At 41.7% G+C, this 26,509-nt stretch overlaps 1 protein-coding gene across 4 annotated transcripts in view; it reads right to left on the bottom strand.

The window, feature by feature from the left end:
* The window catches only part of MED12L (mediator complex subunit 12L), a 327,308-nt gene that overhangs the window by 44,105 nt on the left and 256,694 nt on the right, over positions 1–26,509 (bottom strand). For 3 of the 4 annotated variants that reach the window (XM_058661436.1, XM_058661438.1, XM_058661439.1), the window contains 17 exons: positions 23,403–23,521; positions 22,615–22,758; positions 21,692–21,855; positions 18,679–18,810; positions 15,721–15,948; positions 14,986–15,127; positions 13,470–13,590; positions 12,673–12,774; positions 11,891–12,004; positions 8,683–8,882; positions 6,968–7,156; positions 5,731–5,805; positions 5,424–5,614; positions 4,465–4,626; positions 2,186–2,297; positions 1,148–1,237; positions 43–152 (listed from right to left, as the gene is read on the bottom strand). In XM_058661436.1, coding sequence (XP_058517419.1) covers positions 43–152; positions 1,148–1,237; positions 2,186–2,297; positions 4,465–4,626; positions 5,424–5,614; positions 5,731–5,805; positions 6,968–7,156; positions 8,683–8,882; positions 11,891–12,004; positions 12,673–12,774; positions 13,470–13,590; positions 14,986–15,127; positions 15,721–15,948; positions 18,679–18,810; positions 21,692–21,855; positions 22,615–22,758; positions 23,403–23,521 — 2,395 coding nt within the window. The remainder of the gene's footprint in view (positions 1–42; positions 153–1,147; positions 1,238–2,185; positions 2,298–4,464; positions 4,627–5,423; positions 5,615–5,730; positions 5,806–6,967; positions 7,157–8,682; positions 8,883–11,890; positions 12,005–12,672; positions 12,775–13,469; positions 13,591–14,985; positions 15,128–15,720; positions 15,949–18,678; positions 18,811–21,691; positions 21,856–22,614; positions 22,759–23,402; positions 23,522–26,509) is intronic. The other variant, XM_058661437.1, reaches the window with a different exon arrangement.

The following is a 26,509-nucleotide window of genomic DNA, read 5'->3' as shown; positions in this document are numbered from 1 at the left end:
CGAGTGCATGCAGCAAAACACAAGTGAGGGAAGAAGGCCTACTTGTTGGTGTGCATGTCAACAGTTCCCGAAGTGATGATCTGCAGGAGCAGGAGAGCCCAGTCTGTGGTCCACTGCGTGCTCCTCTGCACCGTGTCAAACATTCCTCCTACCTAGCACACAAACACAGGGAAAAGGTGGCCTGTTGTAAGAGAATATAAGGCTTCTTATATCTCACAGAGCCAGATGGTGATTTATTTAAAACAAAACTCTCAGCTTTGTAGATAATCCTACCATCCCTCACATCTAGCTGTACTATTCTTCATCACTAGTTTTGGCTTCTGCAGGATAGCTGAGTCATTAGAAAATTAAGTAAGATCATGTAGGGGAATACTTGAGTATGGGCACCTGCATAATTAGACTTCTTTTGTTCTTAGTCTGTCATGATACTAAGTTCTGTGAGACAACTAGCAGGAAATGAAAGCTGGACACTGTGTGATCCAAATAGTTTCAACTCCATGTTTTCCAATTACTGCTGAGTCTAAGTGTGTCATCAGAATACCACATGGAAGCAGCAGGGACACAGAGATGAAGACAGGAAGGATGCTAAGTAACCAGGCCTGCCCTTGCATGTGTGAGCATCAGGTGAACAACTGACATAACAGCTGGTGAGCTACTCTCTAGAATACTTCTCCTTTGACTTTGCCCAATGGGAGAAGACAAACGAAAAGCAATGTGTGACAAAGTTTAAATTTCTGTAAAACCTCCCTTCGGGGTTAGTGCTTAACGATCAATTTAAAAAGCTAGAAAACATCTTTAATTAAAGGACTCTAACTGCTTTTAAAAGAGTTGAAACAAATACTCATGTCCCAGTAGTTGAGAGATCTTGAGAGATCTACTCTAGCACAGGTTCAAGAGGACACACTCCTGCAACTGGAGACATCAAATCAATGCTGAAAATTCCTACTGCTGTCTATCACGGCCCAGACAGGAGGCAGAGCAGCATGGCCAACAGAAAGCCGCCAACAGGGAAGTGGTTACAGAGGTAAAAGTGTAAGGTTTCATATTGCCATGCAGACTTGGCCCGCACTGTGAGTAGAAAGCTATTTCCCCGCTTTAATACATGTAAGGAGCTGGCAAGGAGCAAAACACCACAACTGTCCCTTACCAAATTCAAGCGCAATTGCAATGCTTCGTGCATCATCTGCCGTGCTTTCACGTCATCCTGGCACCGCTCCTCTCTCCAGTTACTTAAAATCTAACATGGAAGGAGAAAGGAGAACGGTGAACTTTCTCTTCCAGGAAAGAGTTTTTTCTCATATCTAAAGTTAAACTTGGCTTTTCCTTACTGACAGCCAAAAACCATGTCTGAGCTTCAACAAATAAAGTGAAATAGTTTTTATTTTTTTCCTTTCCTTGACAATTCTAGTTCATTTGATTTCAAGGTGATGTAAGAAAACATAGTCCGAGAAAAGGCTTATTAACAGAAACATTTAAAATACATTGTTTCATTTGTCTTACAAAAAAATAAGTGTAGCAAGCAGTGTGAGCTGGAAAGGGAGAGAGAATGACAGTGCCTTATGTTTAGAGGGTCACCGTTGCCTCCCTAAGCAGGTGATGTCTGAACGAAGCCAGGTCTTTCACAGATTGAACACTTGGGTCATGCAAGTTATACGTGGTTTATGTTGAAAAAAGGATCACTCTATAGGCTACAGAGAAAAGATGTATTTGTATCTCACATACAACATATGAAAGACGATGAGGGGGACCCAATTGTCCACAGTCATCCAGTAGAATTCAACAGAAAGACGCAGGGCATAGTGGGGCAACAGAGGGAAACCTGGTGTGAGGAGTAAGACACAGCCTGCTCTGACTTACTGTCAAGCCCGTTACCACGCTGACCACTCCAAGTCCTCTCCCATGAGACACAGGTTGGAAGGGAGTAGACATAGCAAACACATCTGGAATACCCACAACTTTACTTTGTCTATATGTACACATTTATTATATGCGTGGTTAATAATCTAACAACATTCAACTAGGGACTGCTAGAATGTTAGGTAGGTGACCAGGTCACGCATTCTGCTTCCTGGTCACCTAACCAAAGCACACTGTACCACGGTTAGTTTAACCTCAATATTTGGAGGGAAAACACATGAACGTCATTAGAACGATACTTGCCTGGCTTGATATTATGCCAATTTACCTGGTTAACTTGGTTCTGGAGAGATGTTAAGAGGCCTTCCCGCTGTTCATCTTGTCCCTTAAGGCAGGTAAGTACCAGTGAGAGGAAAGGTTGTTGGCTCAAAAGGGACATGCTGCAAAGGAAGCAGTAACAGCAGATCTAGTTAGAAAGAACAGACAGCTTCTTGCAATTCTCATTTCCTTCTCACCAGCTCTCTGCTCTGTGTTTCGTTTACTGTTAGATACAAGGAGTAGCACGGGAGGTAGAGCACTTGAAAAGTTAAAAATATCTCTACTTACAAGATTTAAGGAGGTTTAATGTGCTTCTAAATAATTTACTAGGCTCAAATGCCCTTGAAACACACTGCATTGCAGCACGCTGCAAGTGGGGGCTTAGGGCAACAGTGGAGAAGAGCATGAATTTGCATCTCACAGCAATAAGCAGAATTTTAAAAAACACATCACAAAGCATATACACAAAATAAAATGGAAAACCAAAAACCTGCCCATGCTAAAACTCATGCCAACTCCAGGAGCCAGGCCTGTTTGTGTCTTGCGTTTGTTGTGGGGGTGTGTTTCTGAGTGCATTTTTCAAGGTTACACAGCAGGACAGCTTAGCTAGGATTAACCAGGGCCAGGACTGCAGACTCCACGCCAGGTTTATCTGCTAGTGCCCTCTAGTGTCTCGTTCCAGCAGTGCCCGCAACCTCCTCTCCTGAAGGGGCTTCAAGCATTTGTGCAGATATTCATGAAATGTCTTCAATCACAGAGCAATCGCCTGATCATACTAACAAGCCAAGCCTCTACTAGAAAGCAGAATGTCAAAGTAAGAACCAGACCAAAATATTTTAACCAGTTTCAGCTTACACAAAGAGATTTGAGAGATGGGGCCCTGGGGAGAACTATCTTTTAACTCAGATTTCATCTGCCCCCCGAGGGAAGCAAGGCAATAGACAATCACCCATTAGCAAAACTAGAACTGTGTCTTCTGGCTGGTTAACGAGCAGCAGCCAAGGTGGTGAGACAAAATGCAATGCTTATCGACCAAAGAGGTTAGAAGATAAACCTCCCAGGTGTAAATCCCAGCTTAATCCCCAGTAATGTGTGTCTTAGAGCAATCCATGTGAGCTCTCCATGCCTCTGTTTTCCCACCTGAAAAAAGGGTACAACAGGAGCACCTGCCAGGTGAACGCTGCCAGAATCTTAAAAAAAAATTTACATAGTTTATAAGTCTCACCCAGAAATGAACATTTTTGTAAGAAAAGAGGTCAATAAATGTGTGAAATACAGTATTATTATATGGCCGGTTATACAGTATAATTAGGTGAAACCTCTTTTAAGATATAAAATAAATGAGTAAAACATTAGTTTTGATAGCTTAGTGATAGTATTTAGTACTCCAGAACAAAAGCCTGAAGTGTTAAATCCACCTGTACCTACCTCATGGTCTAGCATGACAGAATTACAGTTCTGTGTGGCTTCATTTTTTTTTAATTTTTTTAAAAAAAGATTTATTTATTTTTATTGGAAAGGCAGATTTCAGAAAGAAGGCAAGACAAAGATTTTTCCATGTTCTGGGTCACTCCCCAAATGGCTACAACAACTGAAGATGAGCCAATTCCAAGTCAGGAACCAGGAGCTCACTCTAGGTCTCCCAGACAAGTGCAGGGTCTCAAGGCTTTGGGGCATCCTCCGCTGCCTTCACAGGCCATAAACAGGAAGATGGATTAGCAGCTAGCACACAAACTGGTGCACACATGGGATGCTGGTACTCAGAGGTGGAGAGTTAACAAGATGAGCCAACACGTCGACTCCCTGAATGTCTTAAACACAAATATCTAAACAGCAATAACAACCAGAAACAAATAAAATAAATTTAAGGAGTTAGCATGTGACCACACGTCACAGACACCTGCATTCTACATCAGACTGCCTGAGCCTGATTCCCTGTGTTATCTGACGATGTCAGCTTCCTGTTAATGTTGACCCTGCTAAGGAGTGAACAAATGGGTTCTTGCCATCCGCAACAGACACCCAGCATCATGCTCCCAGTTCCTGGCTCCAGCCCTAGACCAGCCTTCGCACTTTCTCTAGCTCTCAATAGATAGATAGATAGATAGATAGATAGATAGATAGATAGATAGATAGACAGACAGATAGATAGATAAAACAAATACAATAAAGATACCAGGACCAGTTCATGGATGGACTGAAGTCCAGGGGACAGTGGGTGTGATAAGCCTGCATGTTGGCACGATGTTAGGCATTCTCGGCTGTTCGCGGCGGTCTCCCCCAGCTTACCTTTTCTGTTTTTGTCTGTCTCTTTCCTTTTTGGAAGAAGAGCCCAAATGCTGCCCCTTCTCCAATTCTTCCCCAGCAGCTTTCAACACTCTTCCTTGCACAGAGGTGGGCAGCCGGGCAATCAGGGGAGCCACCAACCACACACCCCTGCGTTCAGAGGAACTAGAACCAGACACAGGTGTTACCCCAGGAGGCATCCTTTTCCTTGTTCTTAGATGTAACAGAAGCACCAAAGCAAAACTGGGATGCCAATGACACAGTGTATTGCAAAATTTCCATTTTATTTCTATATAGTATCTTCCCATTTTCCTTTGTGACCTAGGCGTTTGCCTGTACTTCTGCCCTTGCTTCTAGCGGGGATCTGGGAGGACAGGGGAATCTCAGCTGTGCTTTCATGTTTTCCCAGGATGCTGGCTCTCTGACCGGCACTAGTTCTTTTACTCAACAAAAAATACACTGCTTTTTATACTAACAAGATGAAATGCTAATACATGTGACCATACCAACAACCAACCCTTAAAGTTTTTAAAATCCATTTAGTTACACTTTGCACCAAAATGAAATACAAAACAAGTTGCCTATTGTGATGGAAGGGCTATTTTAAGATTTCTTATGCCTACCCATTTTAATTCTACATACAAATTACGATGACGGGTCTTCACAAAATTGTTCATTAATTAGGATGGCAGGAATTGTTTCCTGACTGATGACTACTATGGAACACAGTGCAGAACTGGATCAACCCCGAGTTCATCCTTGGTTCCACAGTGTCTGGGCTGTGTAGCCAGACATGTCAAAAGCTAAGATATCACTCACCCACTTTTGCTCTTTAATTTGTATTTACAAGAAATTATTTTCCTGGAGGTTCATGAAAAACATAATGCCATCATGCAAACAAAAGCTACTGCTGCAATGTGAGATGTTAAGCATGGCCCAGTAAAAGCTACAGAAACCAATACCTTAGAAACGTCTTGATTCCATTCTGATGCGTGCTGCTTGTATCTGCACTGCCAATGCTGCTTGGGTTGAAGAGGCTCAAGCCGGAATTAGCAGAGTTGTTATTCAGCTCAGCAGACTGCTGAAACACCTCTATCGTGGCCTTTGCAATGTTGTCCAGCAGGCTGTTCATCTCGGCCACAGATCCGGAGCCCTGGAGTCAGACATAAGATCATTTAGCACTCAGACATACTCCCTTGTCAGTCAATATCAACTCACATCTGCTTTTCGGAGATGTTTTCTACATAAACACTTTGAGTATGTACGCACAGGGTCCTTCAAGCACTGCTTGATCATCAGCTGCAGCTCCAGCCAGGACTGTCTCAGCGTCCACTGCTCAAGATTCTGAGGAAAAAGGAAAGAAGCAACACATCGAGCAGGGAACACAGGTTGAGAGACAGAAATTCTTTGTAGTACTGACTCGCAAAAAAGAGAACAATAAAATGCAATATAGGCACATATGTATACCAAAAATTTCTAATCTTGTATATTCAAATATGGGCACAGAGAAATAAATAACATTAAAATGTATGACTCAGCACGGCACAGGAAATAAAGACAAGAATTTCTTTCATCAAAATCTATTGTCTAACCGATGACACCCCAAGATTTGTTTATATTTGAAAGACAAAGCCACAGAGAGGGAGGGAGACAACACTTCCATTCATTTGCTCAACTCTCCAGACCATCTAATGGCCACACAGCTACGGCTGAACCCGGCTGGTGCCAGGAAGCCAGAACCCCACCCTGCTCTCTCAAATGAGTGGTGGAGACCGAAGTACTCAGGCACTTCTACTGCCTTCCCAGGTGCAATCAAAGGAGCTGAGTCAGGAGCAATGTAGCAGGTCCGGTGTGTAGGCTTCATCGGCTAAGCCTCCAACTCCAAGGGTCAGATTCCATGTGAGTGCCAGTTTGTATCCCAATTGCTCCACTTAGCATCCAGCTCCCTGCTTGTACCTGGGAAAGCACTGGAGGATGGCCCAAAGCCTTGGGACCCTGAAACTGCACGGGAGTCACAGGGGAGGCTCCTGGCTTCGTGCCGGCTGAGCTCCAGGTGTTGCAGCAATTTGAGGAGTGAACCAGTGCATCGCAATTCTTTCTCTCTTTATGTAAATCTGACTTTTGAACAAATCTTTACAACGCAGCAGCAGCGCACTGGCAGTGTGAAATGGGGTGCCACCATCATGGCGGCAGCTCCACAATGCCAGCACCAACCGCCCTCCAATGTTTCAACAGGTGCCCCCATATAAAGTTCGTTTCTCATGTAAATACACTGCTGCCTTAAAATGATCACTATCTGACGATTCCACACAATTTATAGCATCTCTAGTTATCCAGCAATAAAGTATGCCAATTCCATTTAAAAAATATTCAGGGAAGAAAAACCAGAATAAGTTACCCAAGAATTAGTTAGCAGTAGTAAAAAAAAAAGGGGGGTGGTCGGGAGTGTAATTTCTTTGTATGATCGCAAAGAATGTGTCAAGGGACAGCAGCATGGACCATTTACCTGAAGGATGCGCTTGATGTGTTGTCTTTGCAGGTTGTCCCCCTCGGCACACTCTTTAATGCCATGAGGATAGCAGATAAGCTGCAGTAATTTCTGTGCTTGCATGTTGGAAAGCACGGGGTCCAATATAAGTTCTTTGTCCGTGCATAGTCTTTCAGGTTCTTTTAAGCAATGTTCTCCGACCCATTCCTAAAAACACATGGCAGTTACATTGACAGGCCACAGCCCGATGGGTCTAGAAAATACACACTGAATTCACAGCAGACCTGGAACCTAAGGTCAACAAGAACCTTGCAATCTGAAATTACGTGGAAAGAGTATGAGGGAACATTTTCAAAAATTTTGCTTCTAACATTTTAACTTCTTAAATATATATAGTAGAACCTTGCTTAAAGAGAAAAAAATTAAAATAAATATGTAAAAGAGAAGGACAGAAAACCCTGGTATGTGCTTTCAAACTAGAAGATGAGTTCTCACTCTAGGTATATATATTTTAGTTTTAATATTTACTACGATGGTCAAAGTGTTACGGACCCAAATGGGTCATCAATTCCATTTAGGATTGGCAGGGAGGAAGGTGGGGAAGATGCTACAGTTTTCCTTACTGTGTTCTCATGGGCAGGTTTTATTTTTGTGATCAATTTTTACACAATTGCTATACAATGGTGATGATGATACATCAAAAATGTTCATCATTTTTATAGCAATATCTGATGAAAGGGTCTGGAAGTAATGATACCCCATAATAATGAAAACATATTGAGCCCAGATCTTCATCTTAAAGTGGTAATCTCCACTAAACGGAAGTAAAATTCCATGGAGGAATGGGTAATTGTTTACAAGGGAAATACAAGATGGATCAAAAAGAAAACGTTTAAGAAAAATTTTTTAAAAAGTGTCACATGACATAAGACCCAGAATGAAAGGATTCCCATTGGATAAATCTGGACCAATCGGAGCATGTAGATAACTAAGAACATTCCACCATAACCCGAGTAACAAACAGGGAGCAGGACAGCCTCCTCTTAGAGTAGAATGCAAATTAATACCATGCGGGACAGGAGTCGGCCAATAGTCACCACCTTCGAACCATCACGGGGCAGACTAACTAGTTTTTGGGGGATGACAGAGCTTGATGAGCAGAAAACGTAGAGGATGTGCATATCTTTTAAATACTGCTTATTAATTACAAGAGCAAAAGAAGTGACCATCCTGAGCAGAAGCGCATCCTGTGACACTGCACTCTAAGAAATCGCAGATAACTCTGACAAAACTTGAATGGTTGCCTAAACGAGAATGTAGTTCACAGGTGAGGAAAACCTACTGCACTAGGGCTAAACTTTCTGACTTTCAATAACTATATCTTGGTCATATCACAAAATAAAGCCTGATACATTCAAAATAAAAATGAATAAGGTACACGAATATTCTGCAAAAAAAAAAGGGTATATACGTCAACATTCATGCACAAGGATAAGTCTAGTTAAAAAAACACATGGCAACTTTTTTAAATTCGACCGTTTCAACATCATCCTAGAGTTTTCTATTATTTCAGTAATTTTCAAAAAAAAAAAAAAAAAAGGAAATGATTCCAAAGGAAAGTTAGCCACAGAAATGGTCACCTCTGCGCAAGTTTTCTACAAAAGCAAGAAGTCTCTCTCAAAGAAGTTACATCCTCAAATTAAAAAGCAAATTCAATTGGGAAAAAAAAATACCTGTTGACAGATTGTCCTCAGAACATATCTAGCATATTCTCTCAAATTGGCAGTTTCTATGGAAACGCTTTTCCCGCAGGATTTGGAATTCTGTGAGGCAGGCCAGATGTCGTCAGCATTGCCATCCCGACGTAAACCCCGTATGTTGAAGTCATCGTTCTTTAAAGAGCTGACACTGTTACTGCCAATTTTGGCATCTCCTAAATAACGGAATCAAAAAGCACACTCTCAGACGCTCAGAATACTGTCAGTTATTTGAGAAGCAAACGAGGCCAGCTTTCAGGGAGAAATCAAGTGTGTGAACCATGAACAGTACTATCATTCAGCAACAGAGAGAATGGATCAAGAGAGCACAGATGCAAGAACCAGGGAGGCTTCCGTCACACACAGAGAAAAAGCCAAGTTTAAGGCTCATTCCTTATTTCGTTCACAGAGTTAAATCTACTTCCACCACATTTGAAAAAGATGTTATGAGTCACATTGAGTAATCACAGAACATGGGTTTCACCACTATTTCAAGCATGAATGTGGTCAAATTCACTTGATTTATAGGCAAAGAAAAAAAAACGGGTTACTCACCCTTCTAGATGTGCCTTTTGCATTTCTTCTCTTACAATGCCTTATTTTCTATCCATAGGTCAAGAGAAAAGTTTTGCCTTAGCCCACCTTACTACCAACTTCTTGACAACACAGATTTATTTCCCTGGGAATGGAAAAGGGCAACGCACACTAAGGAAGCCCTGAAGAGTAGGGTATTCATTGAATAACCCATGTCTTCCACCTTCCTCTCTGTACCGTCCAAATCAGAACAGGTTACCTGATCAACCTCTAATAGACTCAGCGACAGGAAGCCAAGGGAATTCTTTCCCGCCTAACAAAATTTTGTGAGGGGGATGGAGAGGGAATGACTCAGCAGAATATGTTTGAAAATCAGCACTAAGATCTCGTCTCTAGCCAAGTCACATTTTTAAAATGTGAAAAATACTACAATCTGGAAACAGGGATTGCTAGATGACAGCAACGACTTCAAACTTTTGCTGATTTACTTGCAGAATTATAGTAAGGCCCGATAGGAAAATTTCCTGTAACCAACAAATGAGTTGAGGTGAGGCCGTACCTGCCTGCAGTGAATGAGTCAAATCCAGCCCAGGTCAATGCCAAGGCCTTTAAGCACCCACAAGTCAACCAATAAAAGGTTTTGCAAAACCAGAATGGCTTAAGAAATTTTTACGATTCAAATCCTAAGAGGAGGGGAATGATACATGGCACATATTCAAATGTAAAAAGTACTAACATCCCCTCACCCACAGGAATTTATTTAATTGAATAGCACTCTTAGGAAGCTAAAAGGACAAAACTTAAAGAACCAAAATTTAGGATGCATTCTCCACCCTTAGGTGGACATCTGTATTTCACAATACCAAAGTATTTTAACAAGTTTGTGCAAAAATGAAACTAAAGGTAAACTTAATTTTGGTGCAAAAATTTGAAATCCATGCATCTTTTTTTAATCATACATATTATTAATGAACTTTTCAGCAAAATCCCTCACTATGCATAGATTTCAATTTTTTTTGGCATCAAAATAAACATACCCTTTAATTCCATTTCCATTAACCATGTGAAGTTCCTTCGTATTTCCTAGTAAATAGGGGTGGAAAGGTCATTGATTGGGAGTCAGAGTAGTGGGCAAGTTAAAACCTTTCCCCCTCCCCCCACAAAAAAGCAAAGCAATAAACATCTCTGCCAGTTCCTCCTAGAATATCTTCATGCATTTCAGGTGTTGGGGGACAGAAAAGGCCTGTGAGGTGGAGCCAGACCCTACCAGCTACAGCCACAACAAAGGGGTCCACCTGGCCAATGCTGTGCACCCGACCTGATGCTTTCAGACCTGGAGAACCCTCCATGGTCTTTAAGGAAGAAGACACATTTTAAATGGATTCAGACAAGGCCAGCTAATCAAAAGGCCAAAGTCAGAGTTCATACCTCATTTTTGGCTGTGAGACTCTCTGTCACTTAAATGCTCACTTCCAATATTACTTTATCAAAAAGCCACTATTTGGTCATTTTTCTGGTAAGCGCTAGAAACACTGTGGGGAAGAAAGCAGTCGCTGACTGCATACTGTTAAAAACAATTGACCAGGTGCCTTTTCCTTTGAACACCATCAGAACTTGCTGACTGTATAATACTACAGGCTGTGAGGCTAGGGGAGAGCCAGAGACACTCCATGTGGCTTGACCCTTCCCTTAGCATAAACTTCCACGTGCATGTCAAAAGTATGTACGTATGTATGTATGTGCATACACACACACACATCATTTTTATTACATTTTAAGTAAACTTCTTACAATTTGTTTTGGGACAACTCTGTTGTCCTTCGTGTTGTCAGCAAGTAGCAGGACATGGTTACACTTTCCAGAGATCCATCTAATGTAATCCTACTCACTGGGGCACTCTCTGTTCTAACCACAAGGAACTCCTTCTGAACATACTATTTTGGCACACAAAGCTGGAATTAGGCAGCCTGAAATCAAGACTTAAAAGATCATTCAGGTTCTTTTGACTGATGGAACAAAAGTGCTTTAAGGTTTTTAACTCTGCCAATGACGACACCTGCAGCTTCTTTAGAATACATGTAATAAGCAAGTAAAAGTCAATCTGGACACTATGACTTAAATGAAGAAACTGCTGTAATAGTTATTGTTGGTTGATCAGTAATACAAACACCACTGCCATTATCACCTGGTTCATGAACAAAACAAAGGCAGAAGGATACAGACTTGTTCAGAATCACAACACAGACAAGTAATATTAAAATCCCAGTTTTCTGATGTTCTGTACCTGGGTGACCTGTCTCAAAAAAATCATCCTTGGTCAAATCACCAAGGCTTCCCTGGCCCTCACCAGATACGATTTCTGACAAAAGCAGAAGGTAGAACCACCCTGTGGGCTTCAGGATCTATTTTATATCATTCACTTAAAACACAGAAAAACAGACTTCGATTCTCCCAGTGTAATTCAGGGAAGGGACACAATCTACAGCCCACTTGAATTTACACTTGGAGAACATCAACAACATTTTCCAGGAGGAGAACAAACAGAAAGCACGCCTGCAAGGAATCATGATCACATTTCAAGCTGAAAACGAATTATTCCTCCTGTTTTTCTGATGATTAACCAGGAATCGTTGGGCTAGGACAGTCTTACCAAGCATCATAATTGCTTTTAACACAGCAAACACGGCTCCCACTTCGATGCTGTTATGAGCAGCGGCTAAGAGGTGTCTATCACAGGATGATCTTATTCCAGGAAAAGGTTTGCCTAGGAAAACAACAACAAACATTTAATAGTCTCATCACCATCATTAACCATCTTCTGCAATCATTTATGGTCAGTGGGGCCTCTCATTGTTAGACTGTGGGCGCTTAATTGCCGTTAGCTTGCAGTAAACGATGCTTACGGATTCACTAGCAATGACTGCCAGGATGCCTCACTACCATTTTTGTTGTTCAATGATTGAAATCTTGTCATTGATCCTCACAGAGATATATTAAAAAGATTAGACAGATCCTCATACACTCGTGTCATTGTCACACGGGGCACATACACATCTGAAGCAGAGATCCCCAACACCATTGGAATGGCTGGCTACCTTGTTCCTTTAGCCTCAGGACAAGACTAAATGAGTCACGCCTAAGCTGCTACAGTGTGATTTAGAATCAACATACAGAGAATGCTAGAGGATCACACTGCCCACGTACGAGGCTTAGCCTCAGAGCAGAGGTATTCCATTGTTTATTAATGCTTGATTTGTATTTCTCAACATACCCGGATATCATGCCAATAAAAGGTGCTAGGAAGGCCTCTCCATTACATCATCCCATCGTTCAGCAGCCCCAGAGGAAGCCCATGGGAGGCAAGAAGGAAATGAGGACACAGGCGGCCCACCTGGTCATTTCAGAACTTGATCACTTCCCCTGTTGGCTCACCTGCTGACTGAGGGAGGAAGTAGGCCTGGGGAGCTTGGAAAAGGTGGAGCAGGAGTCGACAGGTCATCCTCGCCCCGGGCTCAGCATCTGCATCCCCACAGGCTGGCAAAGGCAGATCAGAAGACAAGCTTTGCTATGCATTCAGGGGAAAGTCCTTGGAGTTTTCTATTGAGCTCAATTTTCCAAGTATCTCAAGCAAGTTGTCCTTATAGCTATTAAGAACTGGCTGCCACCTTCTGAGAAACCTGAGTGCTCCCGTAAAACAGGTCATGAAAAACGGCAGTTCATAGTCTTGTTGATGGGGACCCATGGTAGTGCTATTCTACCATGGAGATGATCACAATTCTACCATCTCTACCAGGATGTCTCCCCACTCCCCAACAAACACACACTGCTTTCAATCAGAAACCAGGGCTGATGCTGTGGCACAGCTGGTATAGCAGTTGCAGGAGGCTCAGGTATCCTACATGGGGGTTAGTTCACAGTCCAGTTGCTCCACTTCCAATCCAGCTCCTTGCCAGAGGTCTGGGAAAGCTGTAGCATATGACCCAATTGTTTGGACCCCTGCCACCCAAGTTGGAGACCTAGAAGAAGCTGCTCCTGGGTTCACCTTGGCTCAGTTTTGGCCATTGTGGCTGATCAGAGAATGCACCAGAGGATGCAAGATCTCTTCCACCCTGTCTCTATCTCATTCTACCACTTCCACTGTACCTCTGAACCTCACACAGACTTTTCTTTTAAACAAAACAGTCAGAAACCATTCCTCCAAGACAACGGAGAAATCCCACACGCCTCACCTGCGGCCAGGAGAGAGGGGAGTGCGACGTGCTGCACGACGTCCTCAAGGGAAAAACACTGTCGTGCTATCAGAATAGCAATGAAAGTAGCTAATGAATCATGGAATGAAAGGTCACTCACCTTCAAGAAAAACATTGACAGGTTTTAATACCTAACAGCCTTTCAAGTAGCAACTAAGATTAATATCTACGAGAATGTAGGTAATACCAACAAGATCTGTAATCCCAACACGAACCAATACAGGGGATGACAATTCAAGGGGATTGTTATCTTGTTGGTCTATTTTTGCTTTATAAGACACAGGAGGAGGTTTACCCCTATGTCAGACACTAAAAAGAAAGGAGTGTTAACTTGTATAATATAATCTGAGAGGCAAATCAAAGCTAAATCCAGAAATCACTAAAAGATGAAACCTCCCTGTCTTTCTCGGCAGTGCCTTTTGTCATGTCTTGCTGATAAGACCGCTGGGGAATAAGGAAGAGAAGGGTCCCGCTAGTGGGAAAAAAGGACAGTCTTCACTAGTATACTGAAGTTTCTCCAGGTGGCAAATGACAGAGAGCCCTTCATATGATCAATTTAGTTTTAGGGACAACTCGGGAGGTTGTCAACTGACACTCAGCTTTTAAAAGAAGGAACAGAAAGGAAAATGAAGTCATAGTAAATTCACTGGTAGGAAGGAATAACGGTGAGAGGCACACTAGCAGCCTTCACATGAGGTCACGCTGTGAACCTCGCACTGCGCTTAGCAGAGCAAGATGAGGGTCATGCTGCCAGGGAGGAAAACACAGCAACAACAATACCCAGAAACATAAGGGACTATGTTTAAAGGGAAAAACGCAATTTTTTTCCATCTGGAAGAAAAAAAAGCTACGTATATTAAATATCAACTATTAACAGGTATCTATCTGAATGACGGAAATAGAGAGATAGGATTCTCTACTGAGTCCTGATGAGTAAACCTGCAACCGAGAAGAGGAATCTAAATGCAGAGAACTCTCCTGCACACAAACTATAGAGCCATGTGAAACTCAGGCAGAAACAGTGAAGGGCTGACACTGATGTATGTGTGTGTGTGTGTATTTATTTAGAAATATGTACATCTTGGACTCAACATGACTGTGCGGCAGAGCTAGCAGGAGCACATCATTTCCCAGGTGTGGACACATGGCACAAGGATATATCTGTATTGTTCTTTTTGCTGTATCATTTCTCCTGCCATGAGGAAACCAAGGCACCTGATAAAAACTGGAAACAACTTTTGAAGAGACTAAACATACGTAAACCATTGTAACAAAGGAGGAGCACAGCTCCTCTACAAATGATGCTACCCATTTACTTCTATTTTTTTCTTCACATATTTAACCATTTGCAACTACACTGTAGTTTATTCCTTTCAGACAGAAAAACATGGTTTAAAATATCTCTTGCTTTTTTAAAGAGTCAATTCAAAAAAACCTTTCCCATAGCCAAGTATCAAACTAAACAGATAAGGTGGAAAGGAAAAAGCAAACTTACATCGACGGTGCACAGCACATCATTGAACCCCCACACGTGATTTGATGAACAACAGAGAGCCTTCAGGACTCCCAACCACTCCGAGCTGAGCACCGTGCAGCAGGCGGTCAGCTCCGAGGAGAAATTGGCTATGTCGTTGATCCTGGGATACAAACAAAACCACATATATGAAAGACAACACTTAGATGGGATGTAAATATCACACACGCATTTCCCTTCATTCAACAAGTTGCTAGATTCAATGTACAATGAATACCCATGTGTCAACTAACTCAGTACGTGGGTTAAAAAAACTGCCAACAAACACAGCTGTGACGCAAAATTTAACCAGTGAAAATGTGATTAGAACTTGCCTAGTTCTGTGAACATATCTACTCACATTTTTAAGCGCATCAAGAAATGAAAGGCAATATACTTTAGGTAGGAACACATATAGGTCATTTTTAAATGTAGCTTATTTTGCATTGTTACTGTTTCAGAAAATAGGTCAGATACTTTATAGATTGCATCTAAAACATGTCATACGAAAATAACAAGCCAAACAACAATTCAAGAGTACTGCGTCTTGGATAAAGAAAATTATGCAATGGGACAGAGATAGATTCAGGAATAAAAGGAGATTAAAAAAAAAAAGCCAATGACAGTCAAATGTCAGTCCAGAAAACTACTAATGATTTTTAGGTTCAAAGAAGCACCAAGGAAACAACTCATGAATCTCAGATTAACCCGTCTCACCTTCCAGCATCCTGATGGCCCATACATACATTCATGAGTGTATTGCAGACAAAGCTGTAGCGATTGGCTGCGTTGTTGCTAAGGATCTTGCCCAGCATTGAGTAGTTGATGCTTCGCGCTGAGGGATTCTCAATAAAAGTCATCATGAAATTTGGATCCCATCGCAAGTTAGAGTTGGCAGGTACCACGTTAGTATATATGGTTTGCTTTACTTTTGAACAGGCACTACTGAGGTTTTAAGAAGAATTCAAAAGAAAAAAAAAAACTAGAATAACTACAATGTTATTCACTTAGGGACATATTGAATAACAGTAACTGTAATGCATTTCTATAGAAAATTCCAAATAGAAGCTCTTGATGTGAATTTAGCAATTGGATTAACATGGAGTACAGTACCGAGAATGTAGAAATTGCTCTAAAATGGTTGTTACATGGGTGGCAGAATCGAACAAACAAGAGACATGTGAATACTAATTTGAATTATTTCAAAATATATCTATTTAGCAGGAACCACTTCTTAGTGCGATGCACCTAAATTTGAGCACCCCCTCCAATTGACGTCTTCAGTTTCCTTTCCCTAGCTTAAACAGCTAAAATTTCTTTTTCTGTTGAACATTGGTGAAGGTGGTAGAGACTGCCTGGTTGTAAAAGCCTAAAATATTCACTCCATGGGTGACAGTCTGGGGGCAGAAGCAAACGGACTCAGTCTAAATCTTTTCTGAAGTATGCCTGCCCATGGGATACAGTTCTCACTCCCTGTCCCATCCCGGAGGTTTCTCCCCACACCCTGCTCCTTGGAGCTGTGTGCAGGTTAGTCATGAGCAATGCTTTCCTGCCTGCTTTTTACAACGCAACTTCTTCATTTGACTTTAACAAGGTGGGTACTGTGGCCTCTCACCTGGCTTTTATGAGGCAATTTGTTATGTGTATAGCACTTTCACTGTGGAAAGGTCATCACCACAGCTTCTCCCTTACCCACCATCTTGGTTCTATCTCTCTCTCTCTCTCTCTCTCTCTCTCTCTCTCTATCTATCTATCAATCATCTTTCTATCTATCTGTTTATTTGAGAGAGGACACTTCAGGCCTTGTTATTCACTGATAATCTTGCTGATCCTAATGCCTCAGTCCACTGATGGTCCCCTAAATCTCTGTACATGCAGCACACAGCACTGAAATTAACTCATGTAGCCTTCCTGTATGTCATGTAGGGTGATCTGGAGTCACATATGCTAATAGGACTGTCTGTGCAAGTCCACTAACAAAAACAAGGCTACCATAGGAGCCAGGTGAGAAAGATCTCTGAAATCGTAAACTGAAGCTGAAAGTTCTGTGTGTAGGAAGAATATAATGTATAAAAATGTAAAGTATTATGGAAAGGATTTCTAAGGAACACTGTCATATGTACAAAGGATTAATCTGATACCTAACCCGTTTCTTGGTAACATGTTTTCAGCTTTTGCTTATCAATGTAGTAAAAGTATGATACACATCTTTCATTCAATAGAAAGGTCACAGAGCTACTAAGATCCACACAACATTCAAGGCACAAGAATCTAGAAGGGAAGGCAGGTCTGGGTGCTCATGAAGTTCATATGCTTGAGAACTCTCAGATCATAAATAAAAATACAGTATACAGAGGAGTAGCAGGTGCAAAAATTGACAAGGACTTTTTGAAATAGATTGGTCAGGGAGAGAGCCAAGAATGCAAGCTGTGAGTGAGAATGAAAGCAATGTGGACAAGTGTCACTAGCCTGATGTGAACAAGTGGAGATGAGTTTAAGTGCCTGAGGACTAGGAAGCAGGTCCATGTCACCAGCATGGAGCCAACAGGAAAACAGATAAGAACTATCAATTTCATTCTGAATGGAAGAGATGCCATCAGTCCATCCGAGAACCTCAGTTACTCTTGGTTTAAAAGGATACTTTTGCTTTGTATATTAAGAAATGCTCGAGAGAGTCAAGGATGCAAGCAGGAAGGCAAGAAGGACTCCAACTATCCACTCAGGTGATACGAGTAAGCTGGAGCCTCTTAGAGGGTATGATTCACACAACTTACCAGCTAGCTAGATTGCAATTTCTGCTCTTGCCTTGCCTGAATTTGGATCCCATTTTGTAAGGTGCTACTGTCTCCCACCCTCCTTTTGATTACCTCCAACTGGTAATCAAAAATTCTTTAAAATAATGCAGTCACATTTATCATATATACATTCTTTGGGGATAGTGAGGGCCAAGACTTAAACAATGAGAGTTGGGGCTGTTATTTGAAACAGGAAGGGCAATGAACTAGAGACTCACATGAAGGCAAGAAGACATCCATTCCAAAAGACTGCTCAATGAGGTAAAGAACTTTGAAGAAAAAACTTTAAAATTGCAAAAGTAAAAAGGTAAAGAGAAATAAAAATTTGTCTAAGGAGTATACAGCTACAGCATAAAAGGGAACTCCATCTGAATTCTGGATAAGAGAATTTGGAAGATAAAACCATTTAAAGAAATATGACTTTTTGTACTCATTTTTCACTAATATATCCCTGAGGCAATAACATTTCTTGACAGGAATGATACTCAGACCTGAAAATCACAGCATTTAATGTTGAAGACACTAAGCAGAGTAACTGCAGACTTTGCTGAACCTCAAGAGATACTACTTTTTTGGATAACAGCTATTTCTTGGAAGAAATACCAAAGTAGCATTATTTATTACATAAAGGCATTGCAATCCACGGAATATCAAAACAAAAAGAAAAAACTTATATGTTCATATAGTACTACATAATGATGTAGTTTTCTTGCCATTTGTATTTAATATTAAGTACATTTTGAGTTTATAAAATTACTATCTGATATGACCACTATTAGCTTTGTGAAGGCAGGTATCTGCCATTGTTACATGAGTGATAATGCAAGGGTCTCCAACACACAGAGGCAGGATTCTACTTCCGTGTTTTTCTTCTACCCACCTGAAGAGGTCTCCAAATTTGCTTCTGAGGTGACTACATGACACATAGAGATCATAGAGGTAGGCTAAGATGCATCTCTCAGGGGAAGAACATTCTGAGGGATTCACAACATGTTTCACCACACCACACAACCTAAGGAGAACAAATATGAAGAAATGAGATCTATATTCTGCTACCAGAAATGTTATATTGCAATCTTTCAGACAGAAAATGTATGCATCCACACATTACTTGGATAAGAAAAAAAAAATATATATATATATTCAAACTGTCCATATATGAACTATTCATATATAAATTGAATAAAACATCAATTTCTATCATGATACTGAAATACTAGACCTTTTTTTAAATTGGAAAGTCAGATATACAGAGAGGAGAAGAGACAGCGACAAACATCTTCTGTCTGCTGGTTCACTTCCCAAGTGACCACAACGGCCAGAGCTGAGCAGATCTGAAGCCAGGAGCCGGGAGTCTCTTCCAGGTCTCCCACATAGGTGTGCAGGTTCCCAAGGCTTTGGGCCATCCTCTACTGCTTTCTAAGGCCACAAGGAGGGACCTGGATGGGAAGTGGGGCCTCCGGGACAATGAACCGGCGCCCATATGGGATCTCGGTGGATGCAAGGCAAGGACTTTAGCCACTAGGCTTCCACACTGGGCCCTGAAATACTAGATCTTAAAACAACTGCAGATGCAACACTGACAACAAAACCAAATGCAAGAAAAGACATTCTTCCCTATTAGGTTATACGTGGAAGAAGCCACCAGCTAAATTGTAATGACAAGGACATTACAGTTTATAAAGATAGCCTGGTATTTTACAGAGCTTTGAAATGATCCCCTTGTGAAGAAGCAGTCTCTGAAGACAACATACGTGAGTCACGCATCTTCAAGAATGTGAGCTGCTTCTGGCCTGGACCTGAATGCAGGGCTCAGAGTCATATCTCCTTTATTTAGCCAAGGCAGAACTTGCTTTAATTTATCTAACATACGAAGAGGAATCCTGTTCTAGTGAGTGACATTTTCCATGACACCTACCCTTAGGAATTGCTCATTACTACTCTAATTCTGCATCATGACAGCCCAGGCCTCTACCATTCAAGTAACACAGAAGGCCAAACAGCACAAAGGTAAACGTTGGTGTCCCACCTTAAGGACACATCAGAGCTCCACCTAAGTCTGATTCCATCGACATCTTGCATTCCATCACATCCTTCAAGCCGAATGCTTCACCACTGGTACCACAGAAGACCAGGGTGACTGAAGCTGCAAGGGACTGCAGCAATCCTACCGTTCATACTGCACAAGGGTGGCTCTCGGGGACAGAAAGCTGACTTGCTCAATCATACAGAGCTGATTCACAGCAGACCTCAAGGGGCAGCCTAGATCTCTAGATTCTCTGGCACTCAGCAGAAAGCAGAAAGCAGGAGGGAGCCTGAAACCTTAAGGCTAACAGGGACAATGCATCATGGGAACCGCAGGTGGAAGCCAGGAGACTCCTTGGAGAAAGAGCAGTGTGGCGTCTCAAGCCCTGTGAGTTGGGATCAACCGACGGAGCCAGATAAAGGCTTTCAGACAGAACCAAACTTTTATAACAATTAAGAAGAAAAATGATAATGTAGGAAGTCTAACACAATCTGTTGAGGACGGAAGTGTTATAACTATGGACACATATTGGGAGTTGGAGAGGTATACACAGAGCAGCAGCCAGGGCTTCCTTAATCTCTTTGACTTGCCATAGACAAGAATATCTCACGATATCCCAGTAGATCCAGTCACATAGATACAAGGGAAAAAAACCACAATCATTCTGTGGGAAATATTTACCCTTGCTACACATTATAAACTAAATACACAACAGTGTCAGATATTATTTTTTGAATACTTAATAGGAAATAAGTAATAATCAAGTTCAATGAATATATAAAAACACCTATCACAACCTACTAAATTAGTTTCATCATTAAATAGGTTTCAATGCATTCTATCAAAGTCATGGTATAGACTATCAACAGGAGGGTTGAAGTCCAAGTAAAATGCTTTTTAATAAAACCTGTAAGATTTATGAGCTGTGTCATTGAGTACAATACCTCAACAAACACTGTGCTAAAACTCAAAAGTTGGTAGGGTAGCTGATGGATCTAAAAACTCTGTATACCCTTAATTCTAAAATGCATGCTTTCTCCCATGTCAATATTTTTCGGATGAATCCGAATTCATTCCTAATCTAGGTACAGAATTCCTTTACTCAAGAAAACCTGCTGTTAAATTGATGCCATTCTGGAACCAAATATAAATTGATTGTGTGTGCTAGGTGACAATAAAAGGCACTAAAATAAATGGTCTGGAGGAAGTAAAAGGTCCAGAGGGAAAAAATGGAAGTAAAACAGGTTGAATGTTATTAATAAAACACCCTGGAGGAAAAGAGCGGACAGTGAGTCACACGGAGCACGTTGAGGTTACACAGAGTTCATGATGCTCCTTTGTTCTCTGTGACCTGATCCCCATGGCAGAGAGCGTTAGGTAACCCCTTAACCCAGCTTCACCAGGCACAGCAGAACAAAAGTTAGTCTGTAATACATGCGCGCACACACACAGAGGCTGAAAATGAAAAAAAAAAAAAAAATCATCTGGCCTAGGTTCAAGTTTGCCAAAATACACCTTTTAGTTATCAAGGAAATGAAGAACCAGATTTGAAAAGTGACAGTGTGTACAAAGCTTCTTTCCTGTTGGAGTCTTCCAATGTCAACTGAAGTTGCATGGACAAAGAAGCCACGGTGCAGGGCAGTATAAATGACAGAATCCTACCAATGACAGGCTTTATTAAGGGTGGGAGAAAGGAAGAGGACCGTACCTTATTCAAAAGAACCCACTTTCCACACTTGTACACCCTTTCTGATCAAGATTTTCATACAACAGTTCTCAATGTTTTTACTGAAGCAGCTATCAGTACCAGTTAGCCCATGAAGTGGACATTCTAGCACTGATCAACAGTGATGCTGTGTACACTGACCCTTCAAACACCTGGGCCGTCTGGTCAGGGTTCAAGATCAGACAACTGTGGTACCGCCTGAGAACGGCCACGATGCAGACGCACAGACCCGTGGTGTAGTTGCCTGCCAGGCTGGAGGACTTGAGGAGCAATTCGGCTTCCACAACACTCAACTCATTTAGCAACTGCAAAGGGAGGAAAGAATGAATAAAAATGTGGGTGGAAAAATGGCAGTTTTTACAAACAATGCACAGAATGCATCATTCTAACACAACTTCAGTGTCAGAAAGCATATTCCAATGGATGTAATGGGCTTTTATTTTTAACCTTTGATTCTTTACCACTTGATAGCTTTCCTTCTGTCTAGACTTCAGGATGCCCACAATCAGGAAGTGTCCAGAGCTGAAATAGTGACTGAAACTTCATAGCCAACTAAACCTCAGAACTGGATAATTTTAGAGAGAGCAACTCCACTCCTCACTTTTTTGCTTCCTTTGCCTTTTCATTTTAATGGCCATTACACATCTATCCTTATCTTACTAACAAAGCTAAGACTGCCTATAGAATAAGCAAAGGAAGCCAATTCTTATTCCTGCTCATTAACAACAAAGTACTGTAAGAAAATTAAAATTTAAGGAATATAGAAATTCTCATTACGTCTAAATCTGAACTATAGTGAGAAAATAAATGTTCATCCTTCTCTAAGAAAAATGCTTAACACCAAAAACAAAAAACTTTGAAGCTCACATTTTTAAAATAAAAGTATTTCATTAAAAATACAAACACAACTACAGGTCAACTATCGGTTGAGGACTATTAATTCAGAATTATTCCAAAATGTGCTCGAGTGTCACTGCCCGCTGCGTGGGTGATTTTCAATGGTGCAATGCCTGGTGGGTAGTGTTTCTCCCCTGAAAGTTAAAGAAGCATGGTGAGTTCAACACCTGTATTGCAAAATCAATGAGCCCATTGATGTTCAGTGCTGGCTCCATGAGATCAAAGATGAGTTGAATATGATGAGCCAAGGGGAGATGATAAGATGTTCCCGATGCAAAGCTTGTAATTTGTTCTAGCACATTGTTAGAGATCTGAAAAGCAAAAGTGAAACATAGCTATAGATTCAATTGTCAATTTTTTTTTAGTTAGGTATTTCATTGTTAAGGAAGTTTCAATTCGTACCTGATTCAACTTAGATAAGTTAAGACCTATTGCCACAGAATCCCATAACATGTAAAAATCAAAAATAATAAATGCAACATCTTCCCTATATTTTGAAGAACTATATTAAGTAGTTATTAGCAAGTAGCTCCTAAAATCCTGAAAACAGGCCTACAAATGTTAGCAAGCTTTAGATGTATCTATTATAATGTTAATGGATAAAGTAAAAAAGAATTAGTTTTTTCTTTTTGTAGTATTTTATTGCAGTCAACATATTCTCCCTTATCAATAGCAATGCAGGACCAAAATGTAATTGTACAGGTACTGTATCAATAATTATCTTACAGATTGATAACTGTTTCATATAGATTTTTGATTTAAAAAAAAAAACTTCTGAGAAAGGCAATCTGACACATAACATGAAGTGTTCAATAATGTAAGGACCTGCCAAGTATGTTTAAAAAATCTGTTTAAAAAGCAAATTAAAGTTGGAAACATATTGTACAAAAGTGATATTTTTAAAGGAAAGGGAATATTTGAAATGTAAACCGCTACAGCTGCTTTAAGTGACTACCTGAGATGTGACTTGATGCTGGTCGAAGTATGAAAGGAGCTGGAGTTTTGTGAACACAGTCTCCAGTGTTGGAAAAGCTTCTTGCCTGTTCTTCCTGGCTTTTTGTCCTTCGTCCCCACCTAAACATACAGAAAGTAGCTAAGTATTTCCATTTAACTTAAGTTCTTGAGATACAACATCCATACTGACAAAATTATCTGAATTGCGGTAAAATGAATACACTTGGAGAATGAGACCAGAGCAACATCACCATGTGCACAATCCATAGAGACCCAGGGAACCTCTAGGGTCATTCCACCCTCGTTAGTGGACCAAAATACTGACTCTTTAAAAGCAATTTTATTTATTCTACTCATTTCAAAGGCAGAAGACAGAAGGATAGAGAAACAGAGAGAGCTCCCGGCCACCAGCTCACTCCATGACTTCAACAGCTGCACTGGGCCAACAAAGTTAGGTGCTAGAAAATCAAGCAAAATCCTACACGGACTGCAGGGACCAACCTAAATCATCAGCTGCAATGTTCAGAACTTTTCCCAGGAAGAAGCTAAAATCAGGAGCCAGCGCTGCCTGAGACTCCAATCAAGGCTATGCTAGTATCGCTTTTCTTTTTTTTTAAAGAGTTATTCATTTCAAAATCAGAGTTACAACAGAAAATGATGATTTTCTATCAGCTGATTCACTTCCCAGATGGCCAGAACAGCAGGACTAGGCCAGGTTGAAGGCAGGAGTTAGGAGGTTCATGTTGGTCTCTCATAGAAGCATAAGCACTCGAGCCATCTTCCCACTGGCTTCCCAGGTCACCAGCAGAGAACTGCAAGGGGAGCAGCCAGGAATAGAACTGGTGCCCACGTGGGACACAAGCCTTGCGGGTGGCAGCTTTACCTGCTACACCAAAACGCTAACCTCACCACACAGCACATTCACTGCTATGCTAACTAATTTACTCCTAAAACCTTGACTGCTATAAGACTGGATCAGTATCACATACTTTTGAAGTATATAATGGTAATATCTGACATTTCTCTTTTTTTTAAGGTTTATTTATTTGATTTGGAAAGGCAGGATATATAGAGAGTAGGAGATACAGAGAGGAAAGATTTTCCACTCATTCATTCCTCAACTGGCCACATTGGCCGGAGATAAGCCAATTTGAAGTCAGGAGCCAGGAACTTCCTCTGGGTTCCCCACGCGGGTGCAGGGTCCCAAGGCTCTGGGTCATCCTCCACTGCTTTCCCAGGCCCAGGGAGGGACCTGGATGGGGAAGTGGAACAGCTATGACATGAATCAGTACACGTATGGGATCCCAGCACATGCAAGACGAGGCTTTAGCCATGAGATCATTGCAATGGGCTCAATATCATGCCTTCTTCATTCACCATTTTGTTTTTTAAGAGTGATCAGTATGACTGAGATAATTTCAATTTGTTCCAAAAATCATAATTCTCACCTGTACATTCTGACATGTGGCTACACTATATATCCAGTCTACCGAGTAGTGTCCAGATTTTCACAATCATGAGAAGTGCCTTTATGAACATTTGTAAATAAGGACTTAAATTACAGACACTCACACAATACATCAGGGAAAATCACTCAGGCTTACATAAAAGACCGAACAGAATGCAACACTGGTTCCCCATTAGGTCATTCGCCTTGACACCTTTCTAAAATAGCTCATATGATAAAACAGAATTTATGAATCCTCACTTCTTTTGATACAACAATTAAACTGCTCATCAATGACGGGAAAGTGTTATCAATTTAGCATAAGGACAATTCCAATTTAAAAATATAACATCACCAGCTATAGGCAACTGCCTAGGTTGCCTTGAACCTAGACAAATGTTACACTGCTAGAAGAGGAGAAGCCAGTAGTTGGTGTAAATTCTGGGCCTGAGTAATGCTAAATTTATGTTAACTAGACCAGCCAACCAGAACAGTTGAAGAAAGATACATGTGGAAGTAAATGCCAGATCTTGAGCCAGGGCTGCCAGGCTGGAGGCCAGTGAGACTTGTTGATTGAGGATCCCAGGACCTGTGCCAGCAGAGGCGGTGGGAAGAGGGTGTTGACTGTCTGGTGAAGGGGTTTTGGGATGTATGAGAGTAAGGGCCACTGAGGGAGTACTTCACGGGTGTGGAATTATTCCTGGGGTCTTCCAAGGAAGAGAACACTGCACTAACAGGTAAAAGAGAGAGCTGAGACCAGGTAGTGTGTCTGATAAGACCAATGAACCCACCCACATGGAAAACATGGTCTGGGCTTGGTGGCATCATGCCATGCACCAATGCACATGAAAGCTAGGATGGACAGGAGGCCTGCCTGGCAGGGTTAGGCCACAGTATCTGCCAGAGGGTGTCAGAGTAGATGGCTGGCCATGCAGGGCTGGGCCGTGATACTACATGAAAGAACCAGTTACGGCACCAGATTCTACAGAATACACGTGGGCTCACTCTTATGGGTCTGCAGTACAAATTGGTTTGTGTGAGAGTTTGGGGCGATAACAGACTAAGAGAGGCACAATCCTGGAACTCCCTGAACAGGAACTGAGATTGGGAGCAGGCTGTGGCGGCCAAAGGGGCAGTACCCACGAGTGCATCTGAGAATTGGGTCCAGGGGCAAGAATTACTGAAGCATCCGCCAGAACATGCAAAGGCCAGAACTTGGGGTGGATTATGCCAGGTAGGGACTTACTACCCACAAGAATGTATGAGATCCAGGCCTGGGAGCTAACCTGGTGGGTGACTCCCCTGCTAGGTTTCAGCTCCCACTGGTGAGCATGAGAACAAGAGTTGGTGGCAGACTGGGCTGAACGTGACTGCTGCACCCCTGAACATACATGCAGGATGGGTCCAGGGGTGGGCTGGAATAGGGTAGGTCCCAGCACTCACTGGCACTCAAGAGAGTTACATTGGGTACAGAAGCAGGTAGGTTAGGTTGCTGCACCCACAATGTCCACAAGAGAGCCAGTTCCAGGGGTGATCCAGGTAGCCATGAGTTATTCCACCTGCCAGTGAGAGCCAGAATGGGTGTGGACAAATTGGACAGGGCCACAGTGACTGGGTGACTGCAAGAACTGGAGGCAGGCCATGTCAGGCTGGGAGCAGCA

This window comes from Ochotona princeps, chromosome 3, assembly GCF_030435755.1.
Source record: "Ochotona princeps isolate mOchPri1 chromosome 3, mOchPri1.hap1, whole genome shotgun sequence".
NCBI classification, from domain to species: Eukaryota; Metazoa; Chordata; class Mammalia; order Lagomorpha; family Ochotonidae; genus Ochotona; species Ochotona princeps.
Note: the sequence above shows the minus strand (reverse complement) of the source record. Positions and strands in the feature narration are given on the sequence as shown.